The 26,552-nt window shown below is 43.6% G+C and overlaps 1 protein-coding gene, 9 non-coding genes and 3 pseudogenes across 10 annotated transcripts; 2 read left to right on the top strand and 11 right to left on the bottom strand.

The window, feature by feature from the left end:
- Nucleotides 1-83: 83 nt before the first annotated feature.
- LOC121949623 lies at nucleotides 84-202 on the bottom strand. The gene has a single exon (XR_006106254.1). It is a non-coding gene; the product is annotated as a 5S ribosomal RNA (ribosomal RNA).
- A 475-nt stretch (nucleotides 203-677) lies between these two features.
- On the bottom strand, nucleotides 678-796 carry LOC121949653. The gene has a single exon (XR_006106276.1). It is a non-coding gene; the product is annotated as a 5S ribosomal RNA (ribosomal RNA).
- Nucleotides 797-1,294: 498 nt separating this feature from the next.
- Nucleotides 1,295-1,408, bottom strand: LOC121949643 (annotated as a pseudogene).
- A 504-nt stretch (nucleotides 1,409-1,912) lies between these two features.
- LOC121949652 lies at nucleotides 1,913-2,031 on the bottom strand. Its single transcript, XR_006106275.1, has one exon. It is a non-coding gene; the product is annotated as a 5S ribosomal RNA (ribosomal RNA).
- A 476-nt stretch (nucleotides 2,032-2,507) lies between these two features.
- LOC121949637 lies at nucleotides 2,508-2,623 on the bottom strand. Its single transcript, XR_006106268.1, has one exon. It is a non-coding gene; the product is annotated as a 5S ribosomal RNA (ribosomal RNA).
- Nucleotides 2,624-3,095: 472 nt separating this feature from the next.
- LOC121949645 lies at nucleotides 3,096-3,214 on the bottom strand. Its single transcript, XR_006106269.1, has one exon. It is a non-coding gene; the product is annotated as a 5S ribosomal RNA (ribosomal RNA).
- Nucleotides 3,215-3,690: 476 nt separating this feature from the next.
- On the bottom strand, nucleotides 3,691-3,809 carry LOC121949633. The gene has a single exon (XR_006106264.1). It is a non-coding gene; the product is annotated as a 5S ribosomal RNA (ribosomal RNA).
- A 687-nt stretch (nucleotides 3,810-4,496) lies between these two features.
- Nucleotides 4,497-4,615, bottom strand: LOC121949621. Its single transcript, XR_006106253.1, has one exon. It is a non-coding gene; the product is annotated as a 5S ribosomal RNA (ribosomal RNA).
- Nucleotides 4,616-5,195: 580 nt separating this feature from the next.
- LOC121949641 lies at nucleotides 5,196-5,312 on the bottom strand (annotated as a pseudogene).
- A 541-nt stretch (nucleotides 5,313-5,853) lies between these two features.
- Nucleotides 5,854-5,975, bottom strand: LOC121949646 (annotated as a pseudogene).
- A 1,390-nt stretch (nucleotides 5,976-7,365) lies between these two features.
- Nucleotides 7,366-7,475, top strand: trnal-caa. The gene is made up of 2 exons: nucleotides 7,366-7,403; nucleotides 7,430-7,475. It is a non-coding gene; the product is annotated as a tRNA-Leu (tRNA).
- Nucleotides 7,476-8,153: 678 nt separating this feature from the next.
- LOC121949635 lies at nucleotides 8,154-8,272 on the top strand. The gene has a single exon (XR_006106266.1). It is a non-coding gene; the product is annotated as a 5S ribosomal RNA (ribosomal RNA).
- A 23-nt stretch (nucleotides 8,273-8,295) lies between these two features.
- On the bottom strand, nucleotides 8,296-21,786 carry LOC121948640 (mucin-5AC-like). The gene is made up of 9 exons (XM_042494039.1): nucleotides 21,486-21,786; nucleotides 18,196-18,306; nucleotides 17,996-18,105; nucleotides 16,483-16,666; nucleotides 15,282-15,358; nucleotides 12,836-14,641; nucleotides 12,295-12,792; nucleotides 10,515-12,251; nucleotides 8,296-8,322 (listed from the first exon to the last, which is right to left on the bottom strand). The coding sequence occupies exons 1-9, from the start codon at nucleotides 21,682-21,684 to the stop codon at nucleotides 8,296-8,298; spliced, it is 4,749 nt and encodes a 1,582-aa protein (XP_042349973.1). The 5' UTR covers nucleotides 21,685-21,786.
- Nucleotides 21,787-26,552: the final 4,766 nt, after the last annotated feature.

The raw sequence follows: 26,552 nt of genomic DNA, 5'->3' as shown, positions 1-26,552 counted from the left end.
TGTTTTTTTTATCTGTTCTGTGTCCACTGGGAAAGCGGCAGCAGCACCCTCTGCCGGTGAAAAGCCAAAAGCCAGAACTAAAAAGCTTACAGCACCAGGTATTCCCAGGCGGTCTCCCATCCAAGTACTGACCTGGCCCGACCCTGCTTAGCTTCCGAGATCGGACGAGATCGGGCGTGTTCAGGGTGGTATGGCCGTAAGCGACAGAATGAGTGACACACAAGCTATTTACAGATGGACGGGACAACCGACTTCCAAATTGTGAGCTCTGTGGCCAAAGTTTGTCATGTTTGTTTGGAAGTGTAAGCAAATACTAGAGAATAGCACTGTGAGGCTAAACCCAACAGACGCACGTCACGCTGCCAGTGTAGCGCGATAAGGCTTGTTTTAAGCATTTAAACGTGTCCAGTGCCTTGCGGCCAAACTACGCGGCAGGAGTCTGCCCTGGTCTGAGGTCCCAAAGCTGAAGCTGATTTCATTCCTGTAGTTTACTTTTAAAAGTTTTGAATTTTCCACTGTGAATCGGCGTACGCTGACCCATTGATTTTGTTGGTGGTCATTCTGCGGCCTACTCGTCACATTGTTTTTTTTTTTTTTTGTTGTTTTTTTTATCTGTTCTGTGTCCACTGGGAAAGCGGCAGCAGCACCCCTCTGCCGGTGAAAAGCCAGAACTAAAAAGCTTACAGCACCAGGTATTCCCAGGCGGTCTCCCATCCAAGTACTGACCTGGCCCGACCCTGCTTAGCTTCCGAGATCGGACGAGATCGGGCGTGTTCAGGGTGGTATGGCCGTAAGCGACAGAACGAGTGACACACAAGCTATTTACAGATGGACGGGACAACCGACTTCCAAATTGTGAGCTCTGTGGCCAAAGTTTGTCATGTTTGTTTGGAAGTGTAAGCAAATACTAGAGAATAGCACTGTGAGGCTAAACCCAACAGACGCACGTCACGCTGCCAGTGTAGCGCGATAAGGCTTGTTTTAAGCATTTAAACGTGTCCAGTGCCTTGCGGCCAAACTACGCGGCAGGAGTCTGCCCTGGTCTGAGGTCCCAAAGCTGAAGCTGATTTCATTCCTGTAGTTTACTTTTAAAAGTTTTGAATTTTCCACTGTGAATCGGCTTACTTTGAATTTTCCACTGTGAATGCGTACGCTGACCCATTGATTTTGTTGGTGGTCATTCTGCGGCCTACTCGTCACATTGTTTTTTTTTTTTGTTGTTTTTTTTATCTGTTCTGTGTCCACTGGGAAAGCGGCAGCAGCACCCTCTGCCGGTGAAAAGCCAGAACTAAAAAGCTTACAGCACCAGGTATTCCCAGGCGGTCTCCCATCCAAGTACTGACCTGGCCCGACCCTGCTTAGCTTCCGAGATCGGACGAGATTTGTTCAGGGTGGTATGGCCGTAAGCGACTGAATGAGTGACACACAAGCTATTTACAGATGGACGGGACAACCGACTTCCAAATTGTGAGCTCTGTGGCCAAAGTTTGTCATGTTTGTTTGGAAGTGTAAGCAAATACTAGAGAATAGCACTGTGAGGCTAAACCCAACAGACGCACGTCACGCTGCCAGTGTAGCGCGATAAGGCTTGTTTTAAGCATTTAAACGTGTCCAGTGCCTTGCGGCCAAACGGACGATCGGCAGGTGTCTGCCCTGGTCTGAGGTCCCAAAGCTGAAGCTGATTTCATTCCTGTAGTTTACTTTTAAAAGTTTTGAATTTTCCACTGTGAATCGGCGTACGCTGACCCATTGATTTTGTTGGTGGTCATTCTGCGGCCTGGCCATTGTTTTTTTTTTTTGTTGTTCTGGGAAAGCGGCAGCAAGTTTTTTTTTGTTTGTTTGTTGTGTTTTTAGAAATAGCTGTGGGAAAGCGGCAGCAGCACCCTCTGCCGGTGAAAAGCCAGAACTAAAAAGCTTACAGCACCAGGTATTCCCAGGCGGTCTCCCATCCAAGTACTGACCTGGCCCGACCCTGCTTAGCTTCCGAGATCGGACGAGATCGGGCGTGTTCAGGGTGGTATGGCCGTAAGCGAAGAATGAGTGACACAAGCTATTTACAGATGGACGGGACAACCGACTTCCAAATTGTGAGCTCTGTGGCCAAATGTTTGTTTGTCATGTTTGTTTGGAAGTGTAAGCAAATACTAGAGAATAGCACTGTGAGGCTAAACCCAACAGACGCACGTCACGCTGCCAGTGTAGCGCGATAAGGCTTGTTTTAAGCATTTAAACGTGTCCAGTGCCTTGCGGCCAAACTACGCGGCAGGAGTCTGCCCTGGTCTGAGGTCCCAAAGCTGAAGCTGATTTCATTCCTGTAGTTTACTTTTAAAAGTTTTGAATTTTCCACTGTGAATCGGCGTACGCTGACCCATTGATTTTGTTGGTGGTCATTCTGCGGCCTACTCGTCACATTGTTTTTTTTTTTTTTTTTTGTTTTTTTTTTTATCTGTTCTGTGTCCACTGGGAAAGCGGCAGCAGCACCCTCTGGTGAAAAGCCAGAACTAAAAAGCTTACACCAGGTATTCCCAGGCGGTCTCCCATCCAAGTACTGACCTGGCCCGACCCTGCTTAGCTTCCGAGATCGGACGAGATCGGGCGTGTTCAGGGTGGTATGGCCGTAAGCGACAGAACGAGTGACACACAAGCTATTTACAGATGGACGGGACAACCGACTTCCAAATTGTGAGCTCTGTGGCCCAAAGTTTGTCATGTTTGTTTGGAAGTGTAAGCAAATACTAGAGAATAGCACTGTGAGGCTAAACCCAACAGACGCACGTCACGCTGCCAGTGTAGCGCGATAAGGCTTGTTTTAAGCATTTAAACGTGTCCAGTGCCTTGCGGCCAAACTACGCGGCAGGAGTCTGCCCTGGTCTGAGGTCCCAAAGCTGAAGCTGATTTCATTCCTGTAGTTTACTTTTAAAAGTTTTGAATTTTTTTGTGAATGACGCGTACGCTGACCCATTGATTTTGTTGGTGGTCATTCTGTGGCCTACTCGTCACATTTTTTTTTTTTTTTTGTTTTTTTTTTTATCTGTTCTGTGTCCACTGGGAAAGCGGCAGCAGCACCCTCTGCCGGTGAAAAGCCAGAACTAAAAAGCTTACAGCACCAGGTATTCCCAGGCGGTCTCCCATCCAAGTACTGACCTGGCCCGACCCTGCTTAGCTTCCGAGATCGGACGAGATCGGGCGTGTTCAGGGTGGTATGGCCGTAAGCGACAGACGATGAGTGACACACAAGCTATTTACAGATGGACGGGACAACCGACTTCCAAATTGTGAGCTCTGTGGCCAAAGTTTGTCATGTTTGTTTGGAAGTGTAAGCAAATACTAGAGAATAGCACTGTGAGGCTAAACCCAACAGACGCACGTCACGCTGCCAGTGTAGCGCGATAAGGCTTGTTTTAAGTAAGCATTTAAACGTGTCCAGTGCCTTGCGGCCAAACTACGCGGCAGGAGTCTGCCCTGGTCTGAGGTCCCAAAGCTGAAGCTGATTTCATTCCTGTAGTTTACTTTTAAAAGTTTTGAATTTTCCACTGTGAATCGGCGTACGCTGACCCATTGATTTTGTTGGTGGTCATTCTGCGGCCTACTCGTCACATTGTTTTTTTTTTTTTTTTGTTTTTTTTCTGTTCTGTGTCCACTGGGAAAGCGGCAGCAGCACCCTCTGCCGGTGAAAAGCCAGAACTAAAAAGCTTACAGCACCAGGTATTCCCAGGCGGTCTCCCATCCAAGTACTGACCTGGCCCGACCCTGCTTAGCTTCCGAGATCGGACGAGATCGGGCGTGTTCAGGGTGGTATGGCCGTAAGCGACAGAATGAGTGACACACAAGCTATTTAGAGATGGACGGGACAACCGACTTCCAAATTGTGAGCTCTGTGGCCAAAGTTTGTCATGTTTGTTTGGAAGTGTAAGCAAATACTAGAGAATAGCACTGTGAGGCTAAACCCAACAGACGCACGTCACGCTGCCAGTGTAGCGCGATAAGGCTTGTTTTAAGCATTTAAACGTGTCCAGTGCCTTGCCAAACTACGCGGCAGGAGTCTGCCCTGGTCTGAGGTCCCAAAGCTGAAGCTGATTTCATTCCTGTAGTTTTACTTTTAAAAGTTTTGAATTTTTTCCACTGTGAATCGGCGTACGCTGACCCATTGATTTTGTTGGTGGTCATTCTGCGGCCTACTCGTCACATTTTTTTTTTTTTTTTGTTTTTTTTTTTATCTGTTCTGTGTCCACAAAGCGGCGGCAGCAGCACCCTCTGCCGGTGAAAAGCCAGAACTAAAAAGCTTACAGCACCAGGTATTCCCAGGCGGTCTCCCATCCAAGTACTGACCTGCTTGCACTTAAGGCGTACGCTGACCCATTGATTTTGTTGGTGGTCCTTTTTGCATGCCTACTCGTCACATTTTTTTTTTTTTTTTTTTGTTGTTTTTTTTATCTTTCTGTGTCCACTGGGAAAGAGCAGCAGCACCCTCTGCCGGTGAAAAGCCAGAACTAAAAAGCTTACAGCACCAGGTATTCCCAGGCGGTCTCCCATCCAAGTACTGACCTGGCCCGACCCTGCTTAGCTTCCGAGATCGGACGAGATCGGGCGTGTTCAGGGTGGTATGGCCGTAAGCGACAGCAACGAGTGACACACACCAGCTATTTACAGATGGACGGGACAACCGACTTTCCAAATTGTGAGCTCTGTGGCCAAAGTTTGTCATGTTTCTTTGAAGTGTAAGCAAATACTAGAAATAGCACTGTGAGGCTAAACCCAACAACGCACGTGCTATGCTGTGAGTGCAGCCTGAAAGCTTGTTTTAAAGCATTTAATTTAAACGATTTCTCATACCTTGTAGCGAAACTTTACACGGTCAAAGTCTGCTTTGCCCAAAGCTCCGGGACACACTGCCTATAAATAAAAGCTGCACCCCTCGCTAAATATTTCCTACAGGAAACTAAAAACTGTAGTCTTCTCTTCAGCCTTTTAACTAGCTCTTTAACTGCTTTGCATTGTCGAATCGGCGTAGGCAGTTGTGCACCTCTTTAAAATTTTGTTTTCATTTTTTTCATGCATTTATACTACAATTTTTTTGCTTTACTTTTTTCAGTATTATCTGTTTGGGTTTTTTTCCATCTTTCTGTGTCTCCGGAAAGATGGCAGCAGCACCCTCTGCTGGTGAAAAGTGAAAAGTGAAAAGCCAAAAGTAAAAAGCTTTACAGCACCGGGTATTCCCAGGCGGTCTCCCATCCAAGTACTGACCTGGCCCGACCCTGCTTACTTCCGAGATCGGACGAGATCGGGCGTGTTCAGGTGGTATGGCCGTAAGCGACAGCAAAGAGTGACACACCAAGCTATTTACAGTTGTTTTTAATACAACCGACTTTCCAAATTGTGATCTCTGTGGCCAAAGTTTGTCATATTTTTTTGGAAGTGTAAACAAATACAAAATAGCACTGTGAGGCTAAACCAACAACAGACGCACGTCTATGCTGCTGAGTGTAGCCGATAAGGCTTGTTTTAAACATTTAAACGTTTCCATGCCTTGTAGCGAAATTACGCGGTCAAAGTCTGCCCTTTAGTTTAAAGTCCCAAAGCTCCGGGACACACTGATAAATATCAGAGATTCCTGTAGTGTTTATTTTTAAAGTTAAAAAATTTCTCCAGCCTTTAACTAGCTCGACTTAACTGCTTTGCATTTCGCTTCCACTTGCATTGTGTGCACCTCTTTAAAATTTTACATTTCCTTTTTTTCATATTTATACACAATTTTTTTTTACTTTTTATCAGTATTTTCAATTTATCTGATTTTCCATCTTTCCACTGGGAAAGCGGCAGCAGCACCCTCTGCTGGTGAAAGCCAAACTAAAAAGCTTACAGCACCAGGTATTCCCAGGCGGTCTCTCCATCCAAGTACTGACCCGGCCCGACCCTGCTTAGCTTCCGAGATCGGACGAGATCGGGCGTGTTCAGAGTGGCACCACCTCGCTAAATATTTCCTACAAGGAAACTAAAAACTTATCTCTTCTCTTCAGCCTTTAACTAGCTCTGACTTAACTGCTTTGCATTTCGCTTCGCACTTAAGGCAGTTGTGCACCTCTTTAAAATGTTACATTTTCCCTTTTTCCTTAATTTCCCACATTGCTACACAATTTTAGCTTTACCTTTTATTGGTATTATCTCAATGGGTTTTATTTTCCAAGTTTTAAGTTATGCAAGCTGTGTATTCCACTTTAAATCCTTATTTTTATCTCACTTTTACTAGTATTATCAAGAGGTTTCATCCATGTGAAGATGAATTCTGTGTTTTTATATTCTTATTTTATCTTATCTAATGTAAATTTTGTGGGTTTTATTATTTCTTTTTGCCCTCTAAGTCTTTTCAAGAGAAGCACTTGGTGTATGTTTTTACTTGTTTTTGTTGTAAAGCATGATGGGCTGTATTTGTCTTATGAAAGGTGCTTTTTACATATAAAGTGTAGTATTATTAGTATTAAAATTACTAAAGTGACATGTCTGACTGGTGGCCATGGCAGACATGTTTTGGCTATATAAAGGTGGGGCTAATCCATACACTAGTGGGGCTCAGACCAATTTCTAATTTTCGATATGAATGCATGAAAAGTAACCAGAAATAATACATGGACTGAGATGATTAGCTACTTTAGGATGATTGCACTGACTCCTTTTTCACACGCAGCACCAACCGCATTAGACGCGGACACACTATTCCGCGGGCAATTACACACACACACACACACACACACACACACACACACAGATTATGATTTGATTGATTTGAACAGATTTAAACTCACTCGCTCTGGCAGGTAAAGGAAGCGGGCTCCTCCCTGTCCTGTTCCTCCTCAGGTGTGGATGGAAAAGTTATCCAACATGCCCGGCACATTTTCTGTCCATTTTGACATTTCAATTTCCAAACTTAAACTCGGTTAGCTTGCCTGCTAGCTAGTAGTTTTTAAGGCGATAAACTAGCCGGTAAAGGCGCAGCCGCATGCGAGTGAGGTCACTATGCCCCGCCCCCACAGCTGTATCCAGATTTTACTATAATACATCACTGACCTCACGTCAGTGATATTTAACGCTGATTACCAACAAGGAAATTTAATGAATGAAGGGCGATTCTACTTCTGAACTGGGATCAGTTTAATGCTGCAGAGGCGCTGTTGGACGTTTTCAGCCAGAGAGCAAAGTGTACGGCAAACATTTAAGAAAATTAAAGGAGTAGATATGGCACTTTTCGTACTCACATCAGCTCAAATGAGTTATAAAAGATAATTGTCACAAAAACAACAAAAAAACTATAGTTGTAGACACTTCTGAGAAGCAGTCAAACAGGCTTCTGACCGTCTACCAGGCACAATTGTCAGGATGGCCGAGCGGTCTAAGGCGCCAGACTCAAGGTACAAAACCTTCCTATGAATGGGACTTCTGGTCTCCGAATGGAGGCGTGGGTTCGAATCCCACTTCTGACAATACCTTTTTCTTTAAAATGTGATACAATAAATATCCGAGTTACAACTATCCAGATCAGGGCTGGTGATAAACATGCTTGTTCGCTCGGACTGTGGCTTTGCTGCCGTCTTAAGTGTCACTACGCTTCATTGATTCATGAGCAATACACCAGACAGTTACAGATCTATGATGATGTAAAGATATGGAAAATATATTATGTTTCTTTTTTAACTAATGTACATCAATAGAACAACGCCCCCCAAAAGCACTTAAACATGCATCTCAGTGGTATAATACTTATTTTCTGTGTATTTCTACTCCTGAGGAGACCTTTCTAGCCGGCTAATACATTTATTTGACAGAGACATGTTATTAGTTCCATTAAAGATTCAGATTTTGTCACAAATTATTGCTGTTGTTATTCGTATCAATACTATATATTATTATATAATATTATTAGTTTTATTATATTTATTTAGCCATAAATTCCTTTTTTACCATAGTGCTATGAATCGTTAATAGCGTGTTGTCATTTATAATTACTTTGTGTTTTCTTCAGTGATTGTTTTTGGCTATACCGCCCTGAAGACGCCCGATGTCGACTGATCTCAGACGCAAAGAAGAAAGCACAGAAAACACAATTTGGAAATCAGTTGTATTACACAACTATAAATAGGTCGTGTGTCTCCTTTGCTGTCGCTTACGGCCATACCACTCTGAACACGCCCGATCTCGTCCGATCTCGGAAGCTAAGCAGGGTCGGGCCGGGTCAGTACTTGGATGGGAGACCGCCTGGGAATACCCGGTGCTGTAAGCTTTTTACTTTTCACTTTTCACTTTTCACCAGCAGAGGGTGCTGCTGCTCATCTAACGGAGACAGAGCACACAACATGCAATATGGTGAGGAGGCTACAAAATTACCACTGAAAAAATCAATCAATCAATAAATGCTGATATACAGTAGTAAATGAAAAGCACCTTAAATTATTTAGCACAGCAAAATCATTTAAGATGGAAAATTAAACCCATTGAGATAATACTATTAAAAAGTAAAGCACAAAATTGTGTATAAATGCATGAAAAAAGGAAAATGTAACATTTTAAAGAGGTGCACAACTGCCTTAAGTGCGAAGCAAAATGCAAAACAGTTAAGTCAGAGCTAGTTAAAAGCTGAAAAGAAGAGATAAGTTTTTTGTTTCCATGTAAAAGATATTTAGCGAGGTGGCGTCTCTGATATTTATAGGCAGTGTGTCCCGGAGCTTTGGGACTTTAAACTTTAAAACTAAAGCAGACTTTGACCGTGTAATTTCGCTACAAGGTATCAGAAGTAAAATAAATCAATCAAATAAAAATGGAAGTCATGCATTCAGAGATGAATGAATGACTAAATGTTATTAAATTAACATAGAACTAACATATCTAACTTTGCTGTAAAGCAGGGTTGATTTGCAAAATATTAAAATGATACAAATAAAAATTATTATTTCATCATTTGAAACCTGTGAAATAATGGCTTGATTTCTTTAAAAATAACATGGGAAAAATACAATAAGCAACAATACAAGACATGACCCAAAAAATAGGCTACAAGAAAATAATGTGAAATTTAAAATAGAAGTAAATAGAAAAGAAAAGAAAGAAAAGAAAATACAAGAAAAGAAAAACCTGACCTAGAAAAAAGCATCATAAATCATATGCTGCATAATCAAATGCTGATATACAATAGTAACTAACTACTGTTAGCTACTCACTTTTCACTAGCAGAGGGTGCTGCTGATAGGAAACAGCACAGGTACCCAGGATTTAGGGAGGATGCAAAATTACCTAATAATAGCATAATGAAATGCTTAAACACAATAAAATGCTGAAATAGTGAAGTAAATAACCTCAAATAATTTCAAAAAGATAAAAACAGATACATACAAAAGGTAATTATACAGGCATGCATGCATACATTAATGAATAAATAAATATCAGTAAATAAATTCATCTATATTTCCTGCATTTCTGGTCCATGTTTATTTTGCAAAGGTAACGACTTAAAACTGTAAAACACTTTTGATTGGGAAATGTGTTATTTAAAATACCCTCTTGCTCCAAAGAGACAATTTTCAGTTTTATGACTGAAAAATATACTATAACCTTTCATGAAAATAAACAGTTTTTTTTATAGAATCGCTTTTATATCTTTTTATACTGTCATTCTGTCTTGATCCTTATGTTTACTGTTCTGATTCTTTTCTTTGTATTACTGGTAGGCTATGGTTTTTTTTTCTACTTAACATGTTTTATTTGTAACATACTTTGATCTTTTAATTCTACCTTCATTTCTGTCTGGCCATAGACACTATTAAGATCTGATGAGCAGTGGTTTCAAATTTGAGAAAACAGCTTTAGTAGTAGGAGAAAAAAAATGAAGTAACTGGTCTCAATCAACTGGTCTTTTCAGCTATTTTTTACTACTGCACATTTTAAAATATCATTTAACCTAATGAGATTGCACCTTAACTTCCTGCTTGTTTTTAATTCACTTCAGTATGTAATTTAAGTGTCTGTAAAAATTAAAATGTAGATCTTGCTTTAGTGCATTTTAGACTGTCTCCCAAACATCACAGTGGTAAAGTTTCAAAGAGTCCAGTAGCTCAGAAACATTTTGAATGTCAGCTGGAAGAAAAAAAAAAAACAAAAAACAAAAGAGTTAGTTGGAAAAATAATGAGGTGATTTGGTGACAAAAAAAAGTTGACACTCAAGAATCTCTCTGGTTCAAGTTATGTTTTTCTACCTGTGGAAATTGCAAGGTTGTGAGGAGAAGGGCAAATTAAACGTGCAACCAAATTTGGCCTATGATTTTATGTGAATTATAACTATTGGTTATTTTCGTGAATCGCACTATTTTTTTAAAACCGTTCCACATAGCAGAAATGTGATGAAGATGCATGTTAGAGTGGAAATGAATCTCAGTGAATAGAACAAACACATTTTTTATTATTATATTTTTTTTCACATTAAAGTTAAAGCTCATCTTTAATTCTGCAGCTGTGCAATATAAATAGTCTACTAGCCACCAGCTGTAGTGGTGGACGAGGCGCCGGTCGTAGTGGTGGACGAGACCCCCGTGGTAGTCGTTGAGGAGGCCCCGGTCGTGGTGGTGGACGAGACTCCCGTGGTGTCGGTTGTCGAGGAGGCCCCGGTCGTGGTGGTGGACGAGGCTCCCGTGGTGGTTGTCGAGGAGGCCCGGTCGTGGTGGTGGATGAGACCCCGTGGTGGTTGTCGAGGAGGCGCCCGTCGTGGTGGTGGACGAGGACCCCCGTGGTAGTCGTCGAGGAGGCGCCGGTCGTGGTGGTGGACGAGGCCCCCGTGGTAGTCGTCGAGGAGGCCCCGGTCGTGGTGGTGGTGAGGCTCCCGTGGTAGTGGTTGAGACCCCGTGGTGGTCGTCGACGAGGCCCCGGTCGTGGTGGTGGACGAGGCTCCCGTGGTGGTCGTCGAAGAGGCCCCGGTCGTGGTGGTGGATGAGGCTCCCGTGGTGGTCGTCGAAGAGGCTCCGGTTGGTGGTCGTCGACGAGGCCCCGGTCGTGGTGGTGGACGAGGCTCCCGTGGTGGTGTCGTCGAAGAGGCACCGGTCGTGGTGGTGGACGAGGCGCCGGTCGTGGTCGTCGAAGAGGCCCCGGTCGTGGTGGTGGACGAGGCTCCCGTGGTGGTTGTCGAGGAGGCGCCGGTTGTGGTGGTGGACGAGGCCCCGGTCGTGGTGGTGGACGAGGCCCCCGTGGTGGTGGTTGAGAGGCGCCGGTCGTGGTGGTGGACGAGGCCCCGGTCGTGGTGGTGGACGAGGCCCCGTGGTGGTGGAGGAGGCGCCGGTCGTGGTGGTGGACGAGACCCCCGTGGTAGTGGTGGACGAGGCCCCGGTCGTGGTGGTGGACGAGGCCCCCGTGGTAGTGGTGTTGAGGAGGCCCCGCTTGTGGTCGTGGAGGAGGCCCCGGTCGTGGTGGTGGACGAGGCCCCGTGGTGGTGTCGAAGAGGCTCCGGTCGTGGTGGTGGACGAGGAGGCCCCGGTCGTGGTGGTGGAACGCCCCCGTGGTAGTCGTCGAGGAGGCCCCGTGGTGGTGGACGAGGACGAGGCCCCGTGGGTGGTGGAGGAGGCCCCCGTGCGGTGGTGGTAGAGGAGGCCCCCGTGGTGGTGTCGAGGACGAGGCCCCCGTGTCGTGATCGAGGCCCCCGTGGTAGTGGTCGAGGAGGCCCCTGCGGTGGTGGTTGAGGAGGCCCCGGTGTGGTGGTGGACGAGGCCCCTGTGTGGTCGTCGAGGAGGCCCGGTCGTGGTGGTGGATGAGGCCCCGTGGTGGTCGTCGAGGAGGCCCCGGTCGTGGTGGTGGACGAGGCCCCCGTGGTAGTGGTTGAGGAGGCTCCGTGGTGTGGTGTGTCGTCGAGGCTCCCGTGGTGGTCGTCGAGGAGGGCACCGGTCGTGGTGGGAGGACGAGGCCCCGTGGTGGTCGTCGAGGAGGGCCGGCGGTGGTCGTTGAGGAGGCGCCGTCGTGGTGGTGGACGGGGCTCCCGTGGTAGTCGTCGAGGAGGCCCCGGTCGTGGTGGTGGACGAGGCTCCCGTGGTGGTCGTCGAGGAGGCGCCGGTCGTGGTGGTGGACGAGGCCCCCGTGGTAGTCGTCGAGGAGGCCCGGTCGTGGCGGTGGATGAGGCTCCCGTGGTGGTCGTCGAGGAGGCGCCGGTCGTGGTGGTGGACGGGGCTCCCGTGGTGGTCGTCGAAGAGGCGCCCGGTGGCGCCGTGGTGGTGGACGGGGCCCCCGTGGTGGTCGTCGAAGAGGGGCCCCGGTCGTGGTGGTGGACGAGACCCCCGTGGTAGTCGTCGAGGAGGCGCCGGTCGTGGTGGTGGACGAGGCTCCCGTGGTGGTCGTCGAAGAGGCTCCTGGTGGTTGTCGAGGAGGCGCCGGTCGTGGTGGTGGACGAAGCCCCCGTGGTGGTCGTTGAGGAGGCGCCGGTCGTGGTGGTGGACGAGGCTCCCGTGGTGGTCGTCGAGGAGGCCCGGTCGTGGTGGTGGACGAGGCTCCCGTGGTGGTCGTCGAGGAGGCGCCGGTCGTGGTGGTGGACGGGGCTCCCGTGGTGGTCGTCGAAGAGGCCCCAGTCGTGGTGGTGGACGAGGCTCCCGTGGTGGTCGTCGAGGAGGCCCGGTCGTGGTGGTGGACGAGGCTCCCGTGGTGGTCGTCGAAGAGGCGCCGGTCGTGGTGGTGGACGAAGCCCCGTGGTAGTCGTCGAGGAGGCGCCGGTCGTGGTGGTGGATGAGGCCCCCGTGGTGGTCGTCGAGGAGGCCCCGGTCGTGGTGGTGGACGGGGCTCCGTGGTGGTCGTCGAAGAGGCGCCGGTCGTGGTGGTGGACGGGCCCCCGTGGTAGTCGTCGAGGAGGCCCGGTCGTGGTGGTGGACGAGGCTCCCATGGTGGGTCGTCGAAGAGGCGCCGGTCGTGGTGGTGGACGAAGCCCCCGTGGTGGTCGTCGGGAGGCGCCGGTCGTGGTGGTGGATGAGGCTCCCGTGGTGGTCGTCGAGGAGGCCCCGGTCGTGGCGGTGGACGGGGCTCCCGTGGTGGTCGTCGAGGAGGCGCCGGTCGTGGTGGTGGACGGGGCTCCCGTGGTGGTCGTCGAAGAGGCGCCAGTCGTGGTGGTGGACGAGGCTCCCGTGGTGGTCGTCGAAGAGGCTCCTGTAGTGGTTGTTGAGGAGGTGCTGGTCGTGGTGGTGGACGAGGCTCCCGTGGTGGTCGTCGAGGAGTCCCCGGTCGTGGTGGTGGATGAGGCTCCCGTGGTGGTCGTCGAGGAGGCCCCGGTTGTGGCGGTGGACGAGGCTCCCGTGGTGGTCGTCGAAGAGGCGCCGGTCGTGGTGGTGGACGAGGCTCCCGTGGTAGTGGTTGAAGAGGCTTCCGTGGTGGTCGTTGAGGAGCCACCGGTCGTGGTGGAGGACAAGGCTCCCGTGGTAGTGGTTGAAGAGGCTCCCGTGGTGGTCGTCGAGGAGGCACTGGTTGTGGTCATCGAGGAGGCCCCAGTCGTGATTGTGGACGAGGCTCCTATGGTAGTCGTCGAGGAGGCGCTTTTCGTGGAAGAGGCGCCGGTCGTGGTGGTGGATGAGGCCCCCGTGTTGGTCGTTGAGGAGGCCTCGGCTGTGGTGGTCGTCGAGGCTTCGATGGTGGTTGTCGAGGAGGCGCCAGTCGTGGTGGTGGAGCCAGACTGCGTCGTGGTGGTGGAGCCAGACCGCGTCGTGGTGGTGGAGCCAGACCGCGTCGTGGTGGTCGAGCCAGACCCCGTCGTGGTGGTCGAGCCAGACCCAGACGTGGTGGTCGGGGTTCTGCTGGTGGTAGTCGAGCCAACGATGGTGGTGGAGGCAGAGCCAGTGGTGGAGGAGGGGCTCTCAGTAGTCACTGAGCCAGTGCCTGTTGTGGTGGACGAAACACCGGCATTTGCTGTTGAGCGGGCACCAGTGGTATCCGAGCTGGCTCTGATGGTGGTGGAGGGTCTGGCAGAAGATGTAGTAATGGTGGTTGTTGTGGCAGGTGGCGTTGTGGTAGAGGATCTGGTGGTTGATGATGCAGCCGTAGAGGCGAGCGTTGTTGGAGTAGAAACTGTAATCTCAATATCTATTCCTGTAAACGGCCCTTCAGGAATTTCAGCGAGTCCCCACAACTCAAAACCATCTGTATCATCAGGGTCCTCTGTTGCATCTGTGACCTCATTGGTAAGTGAGCTGACTGTCGTTGGGGCGGTTGTGGCCGTAACCTCATCAGTTCCTGAGCTGGACGTTGTCGTGGGTGTAGTATTTGGATCAAATTCATCATCAGGAACCTCTGCGAAGTCCCAAAGGCCGAATGAATCTAATCCGAAAGGGTCATCTGTTGCGGCTGTGTCCTCCTCAGTTCCCAAGGTTGCTGTGGTTATGACATCATTGGTTCCTGAGCTGGCCGTCGTCACTGTGGTTGTGAAATCATCAGTTCCTGAGCTGGCTGTTGTCGTGGGTGTAGTTTCTGGATCAAATTCATCATCAGGAATGTCTGCAAAGTCCCACAGGCCAAATGAATCTGGTTCCTCCAGAGATCTCCCAACACGACGCCTCCCAACCTTTGGAAACGTGGAAGAACAAGCTGCCACCATGGTGCTCAGTGTCCCAGTAGAGTCGACGTAAACCAGTTCAAAACCAGTATCCTGCAAACATTTATAGTGTTAATTTTTACGCTGACTTATTTAACCCACAGGGCCCGCTTTAAAATTACACTCCAATGATATTAATATCATACATCAATATTGTTTTCTACTTTTATTGGGCTGTTTTAACCATCATCATTCCTAATCATAAATATCAAATATTGATTAATTTTCAGAATTTTAACCCTTTAAATGTGTTTTTTCCATGTCATGAGGCCACTATGTTTTTTTTTGTTTTGTTTTTTTTAAAAGGAAAATAATTATTTTCAATATATAACATGCCAAGTAGATTGATTTTTTTTTCTTTAATTATCACAGCCTGGGATATGTCAAGGATTTGCAACAACACTGATGCACCCAGTGGAAAAAGCATCTATTTTCTCCATATGCTAAATATGACCAGAATGACACCAAGAAAAAAACTGCAGTTTCAATGGCGCATTTTCTTAACTTCTCAGTATGAATGAAACAATTTTGTTTAAACAGTGTATTTTAGACATATTGTAGGTGCTTATCACAAGTTTTGGCAAGACTGTGTACAGCCAAAAATGATACAAAAAAATGAAGAATGAAAGCACTTAAAATGCGCCAAATAGTCGCTGAGGCTTAACAATGCAAACATGTTTTGCTCCAGACTTACCTTGTCTGGTAACTTTGATATCTCCATGAACAAAGCATCAGGGGTCTTGCGCTGTGTCACTGGATGTCCTTTAAAATCTGCCAAAAGAGCAAACTTAAATCTCAGGTGCAAGTTCCTAATTGCAGCCGGCGATCTCATATTACAGTTAAAGGTTATGCTGCATTCATGTGATGTCGGAATCTCGTGATTTCCATGTTGGAAAGTCTTTCGTCCAATTTTGTTGTGTTCACGAGCTTTGAGATCGTATGCATGATGAGTCTTATTGCTAAGAGCATTTACACAAGAGGTTGACAGGTGTTTTCAGTATATTTATACACCGTTTACACTCTACATGGAAAGCAGTTAACATTAATACCATATTACATTTATTGCTTCTATTATTTTGTATCTTATGTTCTATTAAGTCGCATTCTTTGTATATGTAACTGTACTTGGCAATAAAACTAGATTCTGATTAACGTGATCAAAAATGTATATTTAATACGTGAATTAATTTATAAAAAACTACAATATTTCCAAGGACCACGTTAAGGTAGCATAAGCTAAACCATGTTTCTGAACACATTTGAGGTGACAAATGGACAACTCAGTAACAGAATCTTGTTTACATTCGATCAGTACTGCTTAATTTTACCGTTAGTCTTTTCGGCATCCGTTTTCACTGTACAGGACGCCCAATTTCTCGTCACAAACTGCTGCTATTACAGCTGAACACAGCACTACAATGCGTTTGTAAGATTATTTCTGGGGAGAAAAAGGCCGGACATTAACATTATCTTGATTGATACTCTATCAGCACTGCTCAGTTTTACCTTCTGATTGGATTTCGGTATGAGTTTGAGAGAGAAGAGGCTATATCTTTTGAAACATTTTTTTTCCTTTTTTTTTTTTTTTAAACTGTGTTTACGGCATGGGTGGCGGGGAGAACGAAAATGCCAAGTACAGCCTGTAATTCGAGTAACAGCTCTGAGAGCCAGCAAGACACTTCCAGATGTCTTTTGTGTCAATTCACGTTGTCCAGTGGAGTTTTGCCTGGGCGATGGGGTATCTAGGCACTGGTTAGATTAGAGTAAAGTTTAACAAAAGGTCATTTTAGACATAGTAACTACCTTATCATGAAACAAAGGGTTGAAAATCATCTTAGTATCCCTTTAAGGAGTTGATTATTAATTTTAAATCAGTAACATTAAAGTGGCCTTACCGAGTGCTTTCACCTTCTTCACTTTTGATTCACGAGGGAGCTGCACAGTGACACGAGTTGCTGTACACGTCACCTGTGGCGATATCACTGGATTCTCACACACCGCTGTGCCCATCATGTCCTCCTGCAGCAGATGGTCGAAGTAATGCAGTTTCAATGAACGGGCACCAATTCCATCTCCAGTCTGGGGAAAGACAAAATTGTCATTAATTTAACCCTTAGGGCACACTTTATTACACACACTTGTATCGCTCTGTGCAAAAAAATACTGTTCAAAATCAAGCCTGGAAAATACATTATTATTTTCTACTTTTCATTGAATTGCATTTTTAACCAACATCTGACCTAATCAAAAATCCATTCATTCTCAGAACTTTAACCCTTTAAATGTCAGGTTTTTGTCAAAATTACTCTGTTTTCAGAGGGAAAAACAACAAAAATGTTTTTAAATATACTGCATGCTTAAGTAGATCATTTCTTGATTTACACAGCATGGAATATGTAGATGATTAGCAGCAATACGGATTTTAATTTGTGCGGTGTCAAATACATACTCATACCACTCTGCACAGAAATACATGCTTTTTAAAAAGTTAGCTATAAAAATAAACACATCAATTTGACTTTTTATTTTCACTGAGTTTATTTTTTAACCATCAGTCCAAAAAATAATAATATCAAATACTTTACTTTCAGAATGTCAATGATTTGCAGCAACATTAATTGTGACAGTGCACCTTATGTAAATTTTCTCTATATGCTGAATGTGGTAAGCCAAGTGTAACTTCAGATTTCTCGTCAAGTATAATCGTTTTGCCACTCGTCTTACAACAAAATAAGATAAACATACATTTTGCAGTACTTCAATTATTTTGACAAGCACTCCCTCACTATATTTTCAATACATGCCAGCCACATGGAGGTCACTCACTACGCAGCAAACTTCCCAAACTAATAAATGATAAGTTATGAAAAAAGGCTTCAAGATTTTGTCAGTGATTTACAACAACAGCTGTCATTTAAAAAAAAATGATAAATGTGGTATTACTTTAAATTTCTTTAAAGTAATACCACACTTAACAAATCCCATGAAAAGATCAAAACCAGCGATGCATGTCTTCAATAGTATTTTCAACGATACTATCGTTTCTTACTGCAAATGTAAATGACTTACAAATATAAAGTTTCAATTATTAAAATAAAAAAATAAAACTAAGCCATTTTAAGAACTGGTCCGTCAAACAAAATAATTGTTTTGTTGGGGGCTATTTTCAGCAGAGGATTTCAGATTGGGCAGGGCATAATGTGGCTGAATTTGATTCTATTTGATTTGATCTCATGTTATCAGGAGAACAAAAAACTTAATAAAAAGTACAAAATATCTAAGCAGATATGAAAACCATACTACATATTCTAGCACATTAAAATAAGTTAATGCATCAAATGCAACAAATCACTACTGGAGCCGGAGAATTAGTTCTCCTTGGTTGGGACAAAGAAACAAATATCGTACCTGTGATGCTGTGTAGCAGCCAGTATGGGGAAGCTTCACCAGCAACCACCACTTATAAATATGAACAGAACTGTGACACCCGTCAAGCAGCGACTTCAACCGAACACCATCTGTGGGGAAGATTTAACATCAGAACTTAACCATTCATTTTTCTGAAAAGGTAAAAAAAAAAAAAAAACAAGTGTATGAATCAAACTCACCCTCCAGACGCAGATTTGAGTATCGGATGAGTGAAAAGCGCAAGTAAAGTGCTTCTTTACTGCAGTGATACAGCGGCTGGCTGAACTCTGTCTCTGGATGTTTTCCACTTCCTGGAATAAAGAAAAAGAATTGATGACTGAAGATGAAAAATGATGCCTGGTGTTACAATGCAAAGTTTTTCTTTTTTTGGAAACAAACTTATTGGCTTTCTTGCAGAGAATAAGATCAGGGTGAGGTCAGATTACTCTGAAATGTAGTCATTTAACTGAATAATAATTGCATAGTTTTTGTAATCAGCGATGTACTGTTAGATTACAAGGAATTACAAAATTAAGAGATGTAATTCAATCTAAATACTTTTGAATTACTTCAAAATCTAACACTGAGAATATTGCATTTTATACTAAATAATGGATGCAGCCATAAAGTTTGTTTTCTCTTTAACCATGTCAAAACATTTTACATTCAAATAAAAAGCATTTTGCAAAGAGCATTGTTATCATAAAGAGGTCTAATTATAAAATTTACCTAATATAAATATGTAATTTTTAAAAAAGGATACTTGGGTAATACTTGACAATGCCGGTACGACTTAATTTGGCTTAAATTTCTTTTTTTCCAAAATGTAACCTGGGCAGACAAGTTATTTATAAAGAAAAGACATTTTTCATTTTTCAAAACTGACAACATAAACTAGGGCTGGGCGATTAATCAGATTTTAATTTCGATTACGATTTTGTCTTCCCTCGATTTTCAAAACAAGATTATCGAGATAATATGTGCAGCGTGATGAGTCTTACAATGTTGCTCCCGTTTTGTCTTGTTTTGTAAATCAAGCGCACTCTTTCCTCATGCTCCAAAGCCCAAAACATAGTTTCAACGCGTGTTGAAAACAGCGAGTCCCAGCGCGCTGTCTCTCTGGTTGTTTTCAAAGTTCTCATTTTGAATCCAGACAGCGCGTGCACCGAAGAATAGAGCACGAGCGTTAACGAGCACGAGCGGGGAGAGCAAACGTGAACGTGACGGTGACGGTGATGGTGACGGTGAGGCTGCAGCGAGAGGAGCGGAGAGTATGATGTGAAACGCGGCTGTGTGATATGTCAAACAGTTGAGGCTGTTTGACAGATAATAAATGCTACAACTCCGAAGGACTCGAGATATGTCCCCATGTCTTGTTCGTTAGCTGCTGATTAAAGTGACAGAAGTTAGTCCCGAAGTTAGCAAGCCAAGTTAGCCTCCCACTGGAAACTTACCAGGCCCCCTTAAGGTGGACTGTTAAGGTGGACCAGCTGTTCTCATTCTAAACAGATAATGGAGAAATGTCTGTCTGGTGAGTTTCTCCTGAGTTAGTGAAACAATCATTGATCGTTTCTCAAAATTGATTTTGAGTACGGATGTTATTGATACAGAAACTTATGTATTGTTAAATTATATAAGTTGGGTTAGGTTTTATTATGTGGAAGTGAACAAACTACATTAATGTGCAAGTTGTGTTACAGCCCTGGCTACACCGCAAAGTTTTCATTGTTTTTCAGTTCAAAGGACATCCACTAAACACCCGAGTTAATGCTCAGTAACTGCATGATGTTCTGGAGGCCAGTGATTAGTCATGTTAAATAATCGTGATGTAAATATCAAAATCATGATTATTATTTTTGCCATAATTGAGCAGCCCTGACAAAAAACCTCAAAGAATTGACCCATTAGACAGAAACTGTTGAAAAAAAATTTTTCTGTTAAATTTTCAAATTTACAGCAGTCCTTGGACAAATGTGCAACCAATGTTTTTATCCAAAAAAAAAAAAGAAGAAAAAAAATACACAAGACGTTAAAACAATGATATTTCATTAAAACCACTATTCTACGTGTCTCATATAAAATTTGGACTAACCATCCAGCAAGCATGACAAGATTGGGAAAAACTTTTTTTTCTTCAACTCCAGCATTTCATCTAAAATGTTTAACTTTCACATATCAAAGGGTACACGTGCGCACGCGCACACACACGGGTCATGCATTTACCACAAGTGCAAATGACTCAGTAGCTCAAACAAGCTATTTGTAGCTTTGAGGTTAGTCAACACAATATTAATAATGAAAAAACAAAGTCTCACCTGACAAATAAAGAACAGTCCCTTACTGCACTAAAATATTTTGCAGCTGTAAACTTCTGTTTCCAGGGAGACCTTTTACCTGGTTGCACCTGGAACCTCGGTGTCTCCATTTTATGTCGCATTTATTTCGACCCGGCACCACATTCGCTCGGCCGTGTAGCTTCTTTAGTTAATAATGTGATTTTTGTCGATGAGGCGTCGTGGTTTTTGTTCAAAGGTGGCACTAAATGATCCCACAAACTCGCCATGAAACCAGCGGTGGATGAGACGCTTCCTGACGGCGCGGCAGCGACCGTTGATCCGAATCAGGTTTGTTAGCTAACCGACTGGCTAACTGGTTAGCTTAGTTAGCCGCGAATATACGCACTTAGCGTTTGTAAGCTGTAACAACCAACCTTGTACCTTCGTTACTGCCCTTATTTCGGGCTTGTACTTTAATAGTAAAGTGTCTGTTTAACGCTAACTGCTAAAAAAATATACCGAAATATTTCCCCCGCGCTAATGTTAGCAGGGCGCCGTTATTTTCCATAACGCTGAAGTAGCTTCTGATTCAGCAGTTTGAAAGTTACTTGCTCGGCTTTTTGCACCTCTTACTGCATGAAAGCACGTTGAACGTTTTAGGTAAAGCCTCAACATTGTTTGAAACGCATTTTCAAATTTATGAAACCTTAACTCCATTTGTAACATTATGAATAAGGTAATTTTAATAGCTTTTATTAGTATTTTTTACAGGTAGACCACATAAGACCAGGTCCAGAACATAAACCACTATATTTAGACTGGTAATATCAAGACTAGATTATCCCAGAAAGGCTAAATGTTATTTAAAACGCTTTTCTAGATTTGTGAAACCTTTAATCTATTTGTGAAAATACAGAGATGGAGATTTCACTGCATTTTCCACATGTAGACCACATTACACCGGATGCAGATCAAAGCCACTATACTTGGATTTGGAATAATAATTTGGTTTCTAAACGACTTTTAGACTGCTTAAACTTTTTTTAGCCCTAAAGTGAAGTAGATATGGGACTGAAAAGCACACAAAAAGCTTTTTCTTTATTTTAGACCTAAATGATTCATTGGTTAACTAATTAAAACTGTTTGGATGCACTTTAGACTGGTTAAACAAAGAAAACACGTGAGCAGCAGTTTGTTTGTTTTTGTTTTTTTACCTTGGAGATAATGCCAAATCGGTACATGAAAGCTGCGCAGTGTCCCGTCTTGTTGAGGCGCCTCGACAAGCTGCTCGCTGCCGTCATTAGCCTCGTCATTTCCGGTCAAACGTCCGTGTGCGTACCGCTGGCTCTCTGCGTTGTTGAGCTGGGCTAGTGTTAGACAGATCCAAACCCAAGCCATCAGTGCAGAAGCCATGGTAATGCTCCGACCGGACCGATGCGCTTCGGACCGATGTGCTGCTCTCTGCCACCACACCACAAAGAAACTGTCAGAAAAGCTTGAGCCGCCACATACCTGCGCCGTTAAATCTGGCCTATTAATCCTAATGAGGCACAGGTGTGTTGCAAGTGGAAGTGACGTAGGCGGCGGGAGGGTCAATATTTATCATACTGAAGAAGTATTGTGTCACCCAGTGCAACTGATCAGTTCAAGCACAGTCCTTTAAAAGAAAACAAGAAGACAAAGACATAAAAAAATGCACTTACATAATAAGAGCACAATATGGTACAGGTATATGATAATTACTGTGTATGTCAATATGATTAACTCTTCATCTTTTTCATTTCTTTATTAAGAAACAAGTTTACGAACTATAATATTGTATAACATCACAAGACTGGTTCATAAAAGCAAAAAAAGAGGCATTGCACTTAATATAAGAGCATAATAAGAGCACAATATGGTGAGGTTAAATGAAAATTATTGTGTACATCATACCAATTTATATCCATTGTCCCCTGTTCAGACATTTGTCCACAGTTTTTATCCATGCAAGTCCAGATAATATAGATGTCCATCATTTATCCATTTTTGCAGATAAAGTTGAAGAATACCTCTTTTGTAATGTCTGCAATGTTTTTTCATCCTGAGACCTAAGATGGAATCAGATACTGCCAACTGAAGCTGCATTATTTCGACCGTCTGCTGCAGGAGAACATGACAGTCATGAGAGTCCAGTTATGTCACCACCAGCAAAGACACCCCAGCTGACTTGAAGAACAACACATGCCACTATGAATCTGTCCTATCAAAGCTGAAGAATGTGAAAGAGCTCGGTAAGTAGTTGAAAGCGTGCACAAACCAATTTTTCTCATTCAGTAGCAGTTAAAGCTGGAGTAAGCACTTTTGGCCACAGGAGGGCAGGACAACTACAAGCCAACTGACACACAGCCCTGATGCATTGCTGTTTTCTAAAGTTATTATAGCAAATGTAGCGACAAATAATTGCATACTTACACGTCCAGCTGATATGAAACATTTTATCCCATAGGAATTATGTTTATGTCCACCTAAAGAATTTAAGTCCAGAGAAAACATCATTAGTTGCTTAATGTTCCACTCTACACTTGCTGGTGTATAACTTTGTTTTTTTCATAGCTGATGCAGAAGTGTAGAGTGCGTTTATCATAGCTTTTTGTTGTTGAAAACTTTTACTCTGCAGGTGCCAGATACAAGGTTGTGGGCAGAATTTTAACATTAATTTTGTATGGCCCTCATGTACTTGTGAAACTAACCAGCTAAATAATCACCATTTACAACTCACCTTGTGATGTGTTACATGAATTACATTGTTCTTTAATAGCCAGCACAGATGCATAAATCATGAACTGTACAGCCAGAGGGGTGGAGTTGGGGGATTTAGCCTCTCTTACCTGTGTGTGCTTGAGTAAATCCAATTTGAGAAGTTCCCCGGTTTGTGCCTCTGGTTGTATTTCTGAATTAATGACCCCCTGTAATTTGAATTGTGGCCTGAAATGATCAAGCAAGGATCTCTTTGTTGTTTGAAATGAGGACAAAGTGATTTTGTCTCTGTTGCTCTGAGGCTTTAGAGGCCTGGCAGGATATTCTGCTCACAAGATCTATTGAATTGTATGAAAAAATGTCCCCAAAGTAAGCACTAGATGGCTGTCTAATATAAGCACTGACTGATAACATCTGAGAGTAGCCATTCAAGGACATAATACAGGGTGAATCCAGCTGTTTAAAGACAAGACAATAACAGGAGCATTAGGCACAAGTTCTTTTGACTGTAGAATCTGTGTTGAATACTTGAGAAACTCAAGTATTTACACACAAAAAATGTTAAATTTGATATGTCATATTAAAGGAATAATTCCATAAATATGTTCATTATTTGTACTTTACCCATTGTTAGGTTAATATCTGATATTGAATATTTAAAAATAAATGTGGTTGTAATACAACTCATAGTTTCTCCAAGTCACTTGGCTAATTGATGGATATAAAGAAACTTGGGAAACTTGAAAACAACCCCAATGAGGGCAAAATAGCTCACAACTGAGTTGTTTAGTTATGATGTATTTGAATTATAGTCACTGTTTAAAAGTGGAGATGTACAACAGGGAGGTGTGGGAAAGGTGTGCATTATTGACAGTTTTATAATCTCTGCATCCTCTAATGCCTTAAAGCTGTAAGTTGGTAACTATTATAAAAGAAAACTTTTGTCATATTTTCTGAAACGCTCTATACCCATGTGAAAGAAAACAACCAATCAGACCCAAGGAGTCTGTAAGGCAGCTGTCAATCATGTCAATCCCTGCTTGTGAGCTGCAGTCAAGTTATCAAACTAGTATATAAAATTTACTTCAAATGTTTTCAGAAAAATATTTTAGTATACTGTTTAGCTGGAAAATTTCGAAGTCTGTGACCTGGCTACCATGTTGGATTGAGTTAAATGGAGCACTGCACAGTCCACAGCTGTACCAGTGGAGCATATTACAGCTAAACAGTTCACTAAAATGTGAAAACATTTGAGGTGAGAAATAGGCAATGGAGTCACAGAATCTCGACTGAGATTTGATCATCGCTGCCTAGTTTGACAGTTTGTCCACGGTTCATGAACAGTGATTGACTGCGTTAGAGACTCCTCTGCCTCTAATTGGTTGTTTTTGTTTATGTGTGGTAAATTCTTGCAAATGCCATTAGAAGCACTATGAAGAGGCCAAGGACCATAATTTTTTCACACATTATCTGTCTCATGTAGCAGTAGTGTGTGGATGTAGTGACAGTCTCAACAATCACGATCAAAAATTATTTTTGTAAAAGTTATCAACTACAGCTTCAATACCACAGTTAATGGGTACCGGTTTCCAATAAGAAGCCAAAACCCAATGATATAATGAATCTTGCAGCACCCTTGGCCATCCTTATGCTGTGGCAGCCATTCTGGGAACTATTATATAAGACTACATTAATTTAAGAGTGCCATTTCTGTTAATTCTTGCAATATGTTGTATTTCTTTGTGTTCTAGGCCAACGTGTTGTTTACATTTTGTTAAATAATATTGAATATGTGATTTATTATTATGCGTTGACCTTGAACTAATGACTAAATAAAAATATGGACCCCATGAGTGGACCAGTTTGGAACCACTGGGAAAGACAGTCAATATTTTAAATGTCGTGTGGGAGAGGGCTCCAAAGGCAGGAGGGCAGAATGGCATTTGTCCTACATAAATGAAAGGCAAAACACTTTTTAGTTAAATTAAATTATGTTTAACCTAATTTCTAAACATGTCCCCCCTGGTGTCATATACAATTCCAGCACTGGAGAGAGAAACAATGTTGGGTTAAGAGGTGCAGACTTTATCTCTTTTTCCACCGTATGAGTTAAGTATAATCCATTTTCCTTTGTAAAATAACTCGGTAAGTTTCTGTTGTTATCACACAGCCAAACCATAACCAGTGGTCCAATGCTCAATTAAGCACAGAATGAATCAATATTTCTCACCAAAAAGTGTTAGAGGGCTAATTTTTTTGACCAGAACACAATATTTGTTCTGTTCCCATGAGTCGTGCTCTTTGGAGGGGGCATTCCCCGCTGCCCTCAAGCCCTCTCTAGCAGGCCGGCAGAGCTAGACAAACAAGACCTGGGGTCCAGTCAATTTGTCTGGACAAATGTGGGGATTTGGGGCCACGGTGAGCTATGCAGGGATGAGTGCTAATTGTTTGTGTGCCAAGCAACTCCCCTCAATCCCCTGGTCTCTCGAGTCACTCTATTCACCCCGGTCTTTGTCTCGTAAGTAACTTGAACCTGACACATCGGACCAGGGAAAGTGGAATTCAAGTCATTTTTTTCCCCCTAATTTACAATTACATTCTGTCTTTTGAGAGACTGGTCCATTGTCCAGGTATACAATGTAATAACATGATTTTTTTTTTTTTTTGCTTTCGCCAACGTAACTCATTATTTCTGTCCCATGCACTCATCTAGGGGGATAGATGGGGAGCAGATGGATGGGGGTCCCCTTATACTTCCACCCCTGGGTCAACAATAAGGCCAAGGCCGCACTGCCGCAGTACATGTGTTGGAGACTATCTGAGAAAAGTGGCTGGAGCCCGCGTCACCTCAGGCCCCTGTCCTCCACAAGTTCAGTCCGGCCCCTACACGCTCTCTTGGCATGCTGATCAGAGGATTAAGTCCCCAGAGACGGCGTCAAGTCAAGAGCATGCTGGAGAAAGGGAAAGGCATGCAGGGAATATGAGGTACATGCCGGTTTCACACGCACCCACACCCACACAAGAAGGCGAGCAGTTGTGCACCATGAGGACCACACACTTGCTTGCACCACTGATAGCTTGTCAGTAGAGGGTACCAAAGTGCCGCCACACAATGTTTGCATAGGGGAAAATAATTTTGTATTTTATGTATTTAAAAGATTTTTTCTTTTTTACTCACTCATTTGAGTATAGAAGGGAAAAAAGTATGTAAAATGCCCTATCTCTTCTCATTTCCCCCAGATTAAAAGAAAAGAGTGTGTGGACCTGTTTAAAACAACAGAAAACATCAATATACATGTACACACATAACCCAAATAAAACCCAGTAACCATCACAAAAAGGCTGACCAAAGATTTAAAGAAATAAGCTAGAAATCGTAAACTTACAACAAAACAGCATGAAGTAAAGGAGGTTTTTTTTGCTTGTAATTTTAGGATCTGAGAAAGACCCTTGTCAGATCAAAATGTTGTCTCTTCAAAAAAATGTATTATGGGCCTTATGCAAGGACCACTAATATATCGAAACTACTACTTAAAGGGACA

Source organism: Plectropomus leopardus, chromosome 10 (genome assembly GCF_008729295.1).
Source record: "Plectropomus leopardus isolate mb chromosome 10, YSFRI_Pleo_2.0, whole genome shotgun sequence".
NCBI lineage: Eukaryota > Metazoa > Chordata > Actinopteri > Perciformes > Serranidae > Plectropomus > Plectropomus leopardus.
The sequence above is the reverse complement of the archived record's forward strand: the minus strand, read 5'-3'. Positions and strand labels throughout refer to the sequence as shown.

What these genes read in the sequence shown, in the direction of transcription:
- LOC121948640 (XM_042494039.1), bottom strand. Translation starts at nt 21,684, where the DNA reads ATGGCTTCTGCACTGATGGCTTGGGTTTGGATCTGTCTAACACTAGCC. An exon ending in CTCAAATCTGCGTCTGGAGG is followed by an intron (nt 18,106 to 18,195) that starts GTGAGTTTGATT and finishes TCTTCCCCACAG; the next exon opens with ATGGTGTTCGGTTGAAGTCG. An exon ending in CCTCGACGACTACCACGGGG is followed by an intron (nt 12,252 to 12,294) that starts GTCTCGTCCACC and finishes TTCGACGACCAC; the next exon opens with CACGGGGGCCCCGTCCACCA.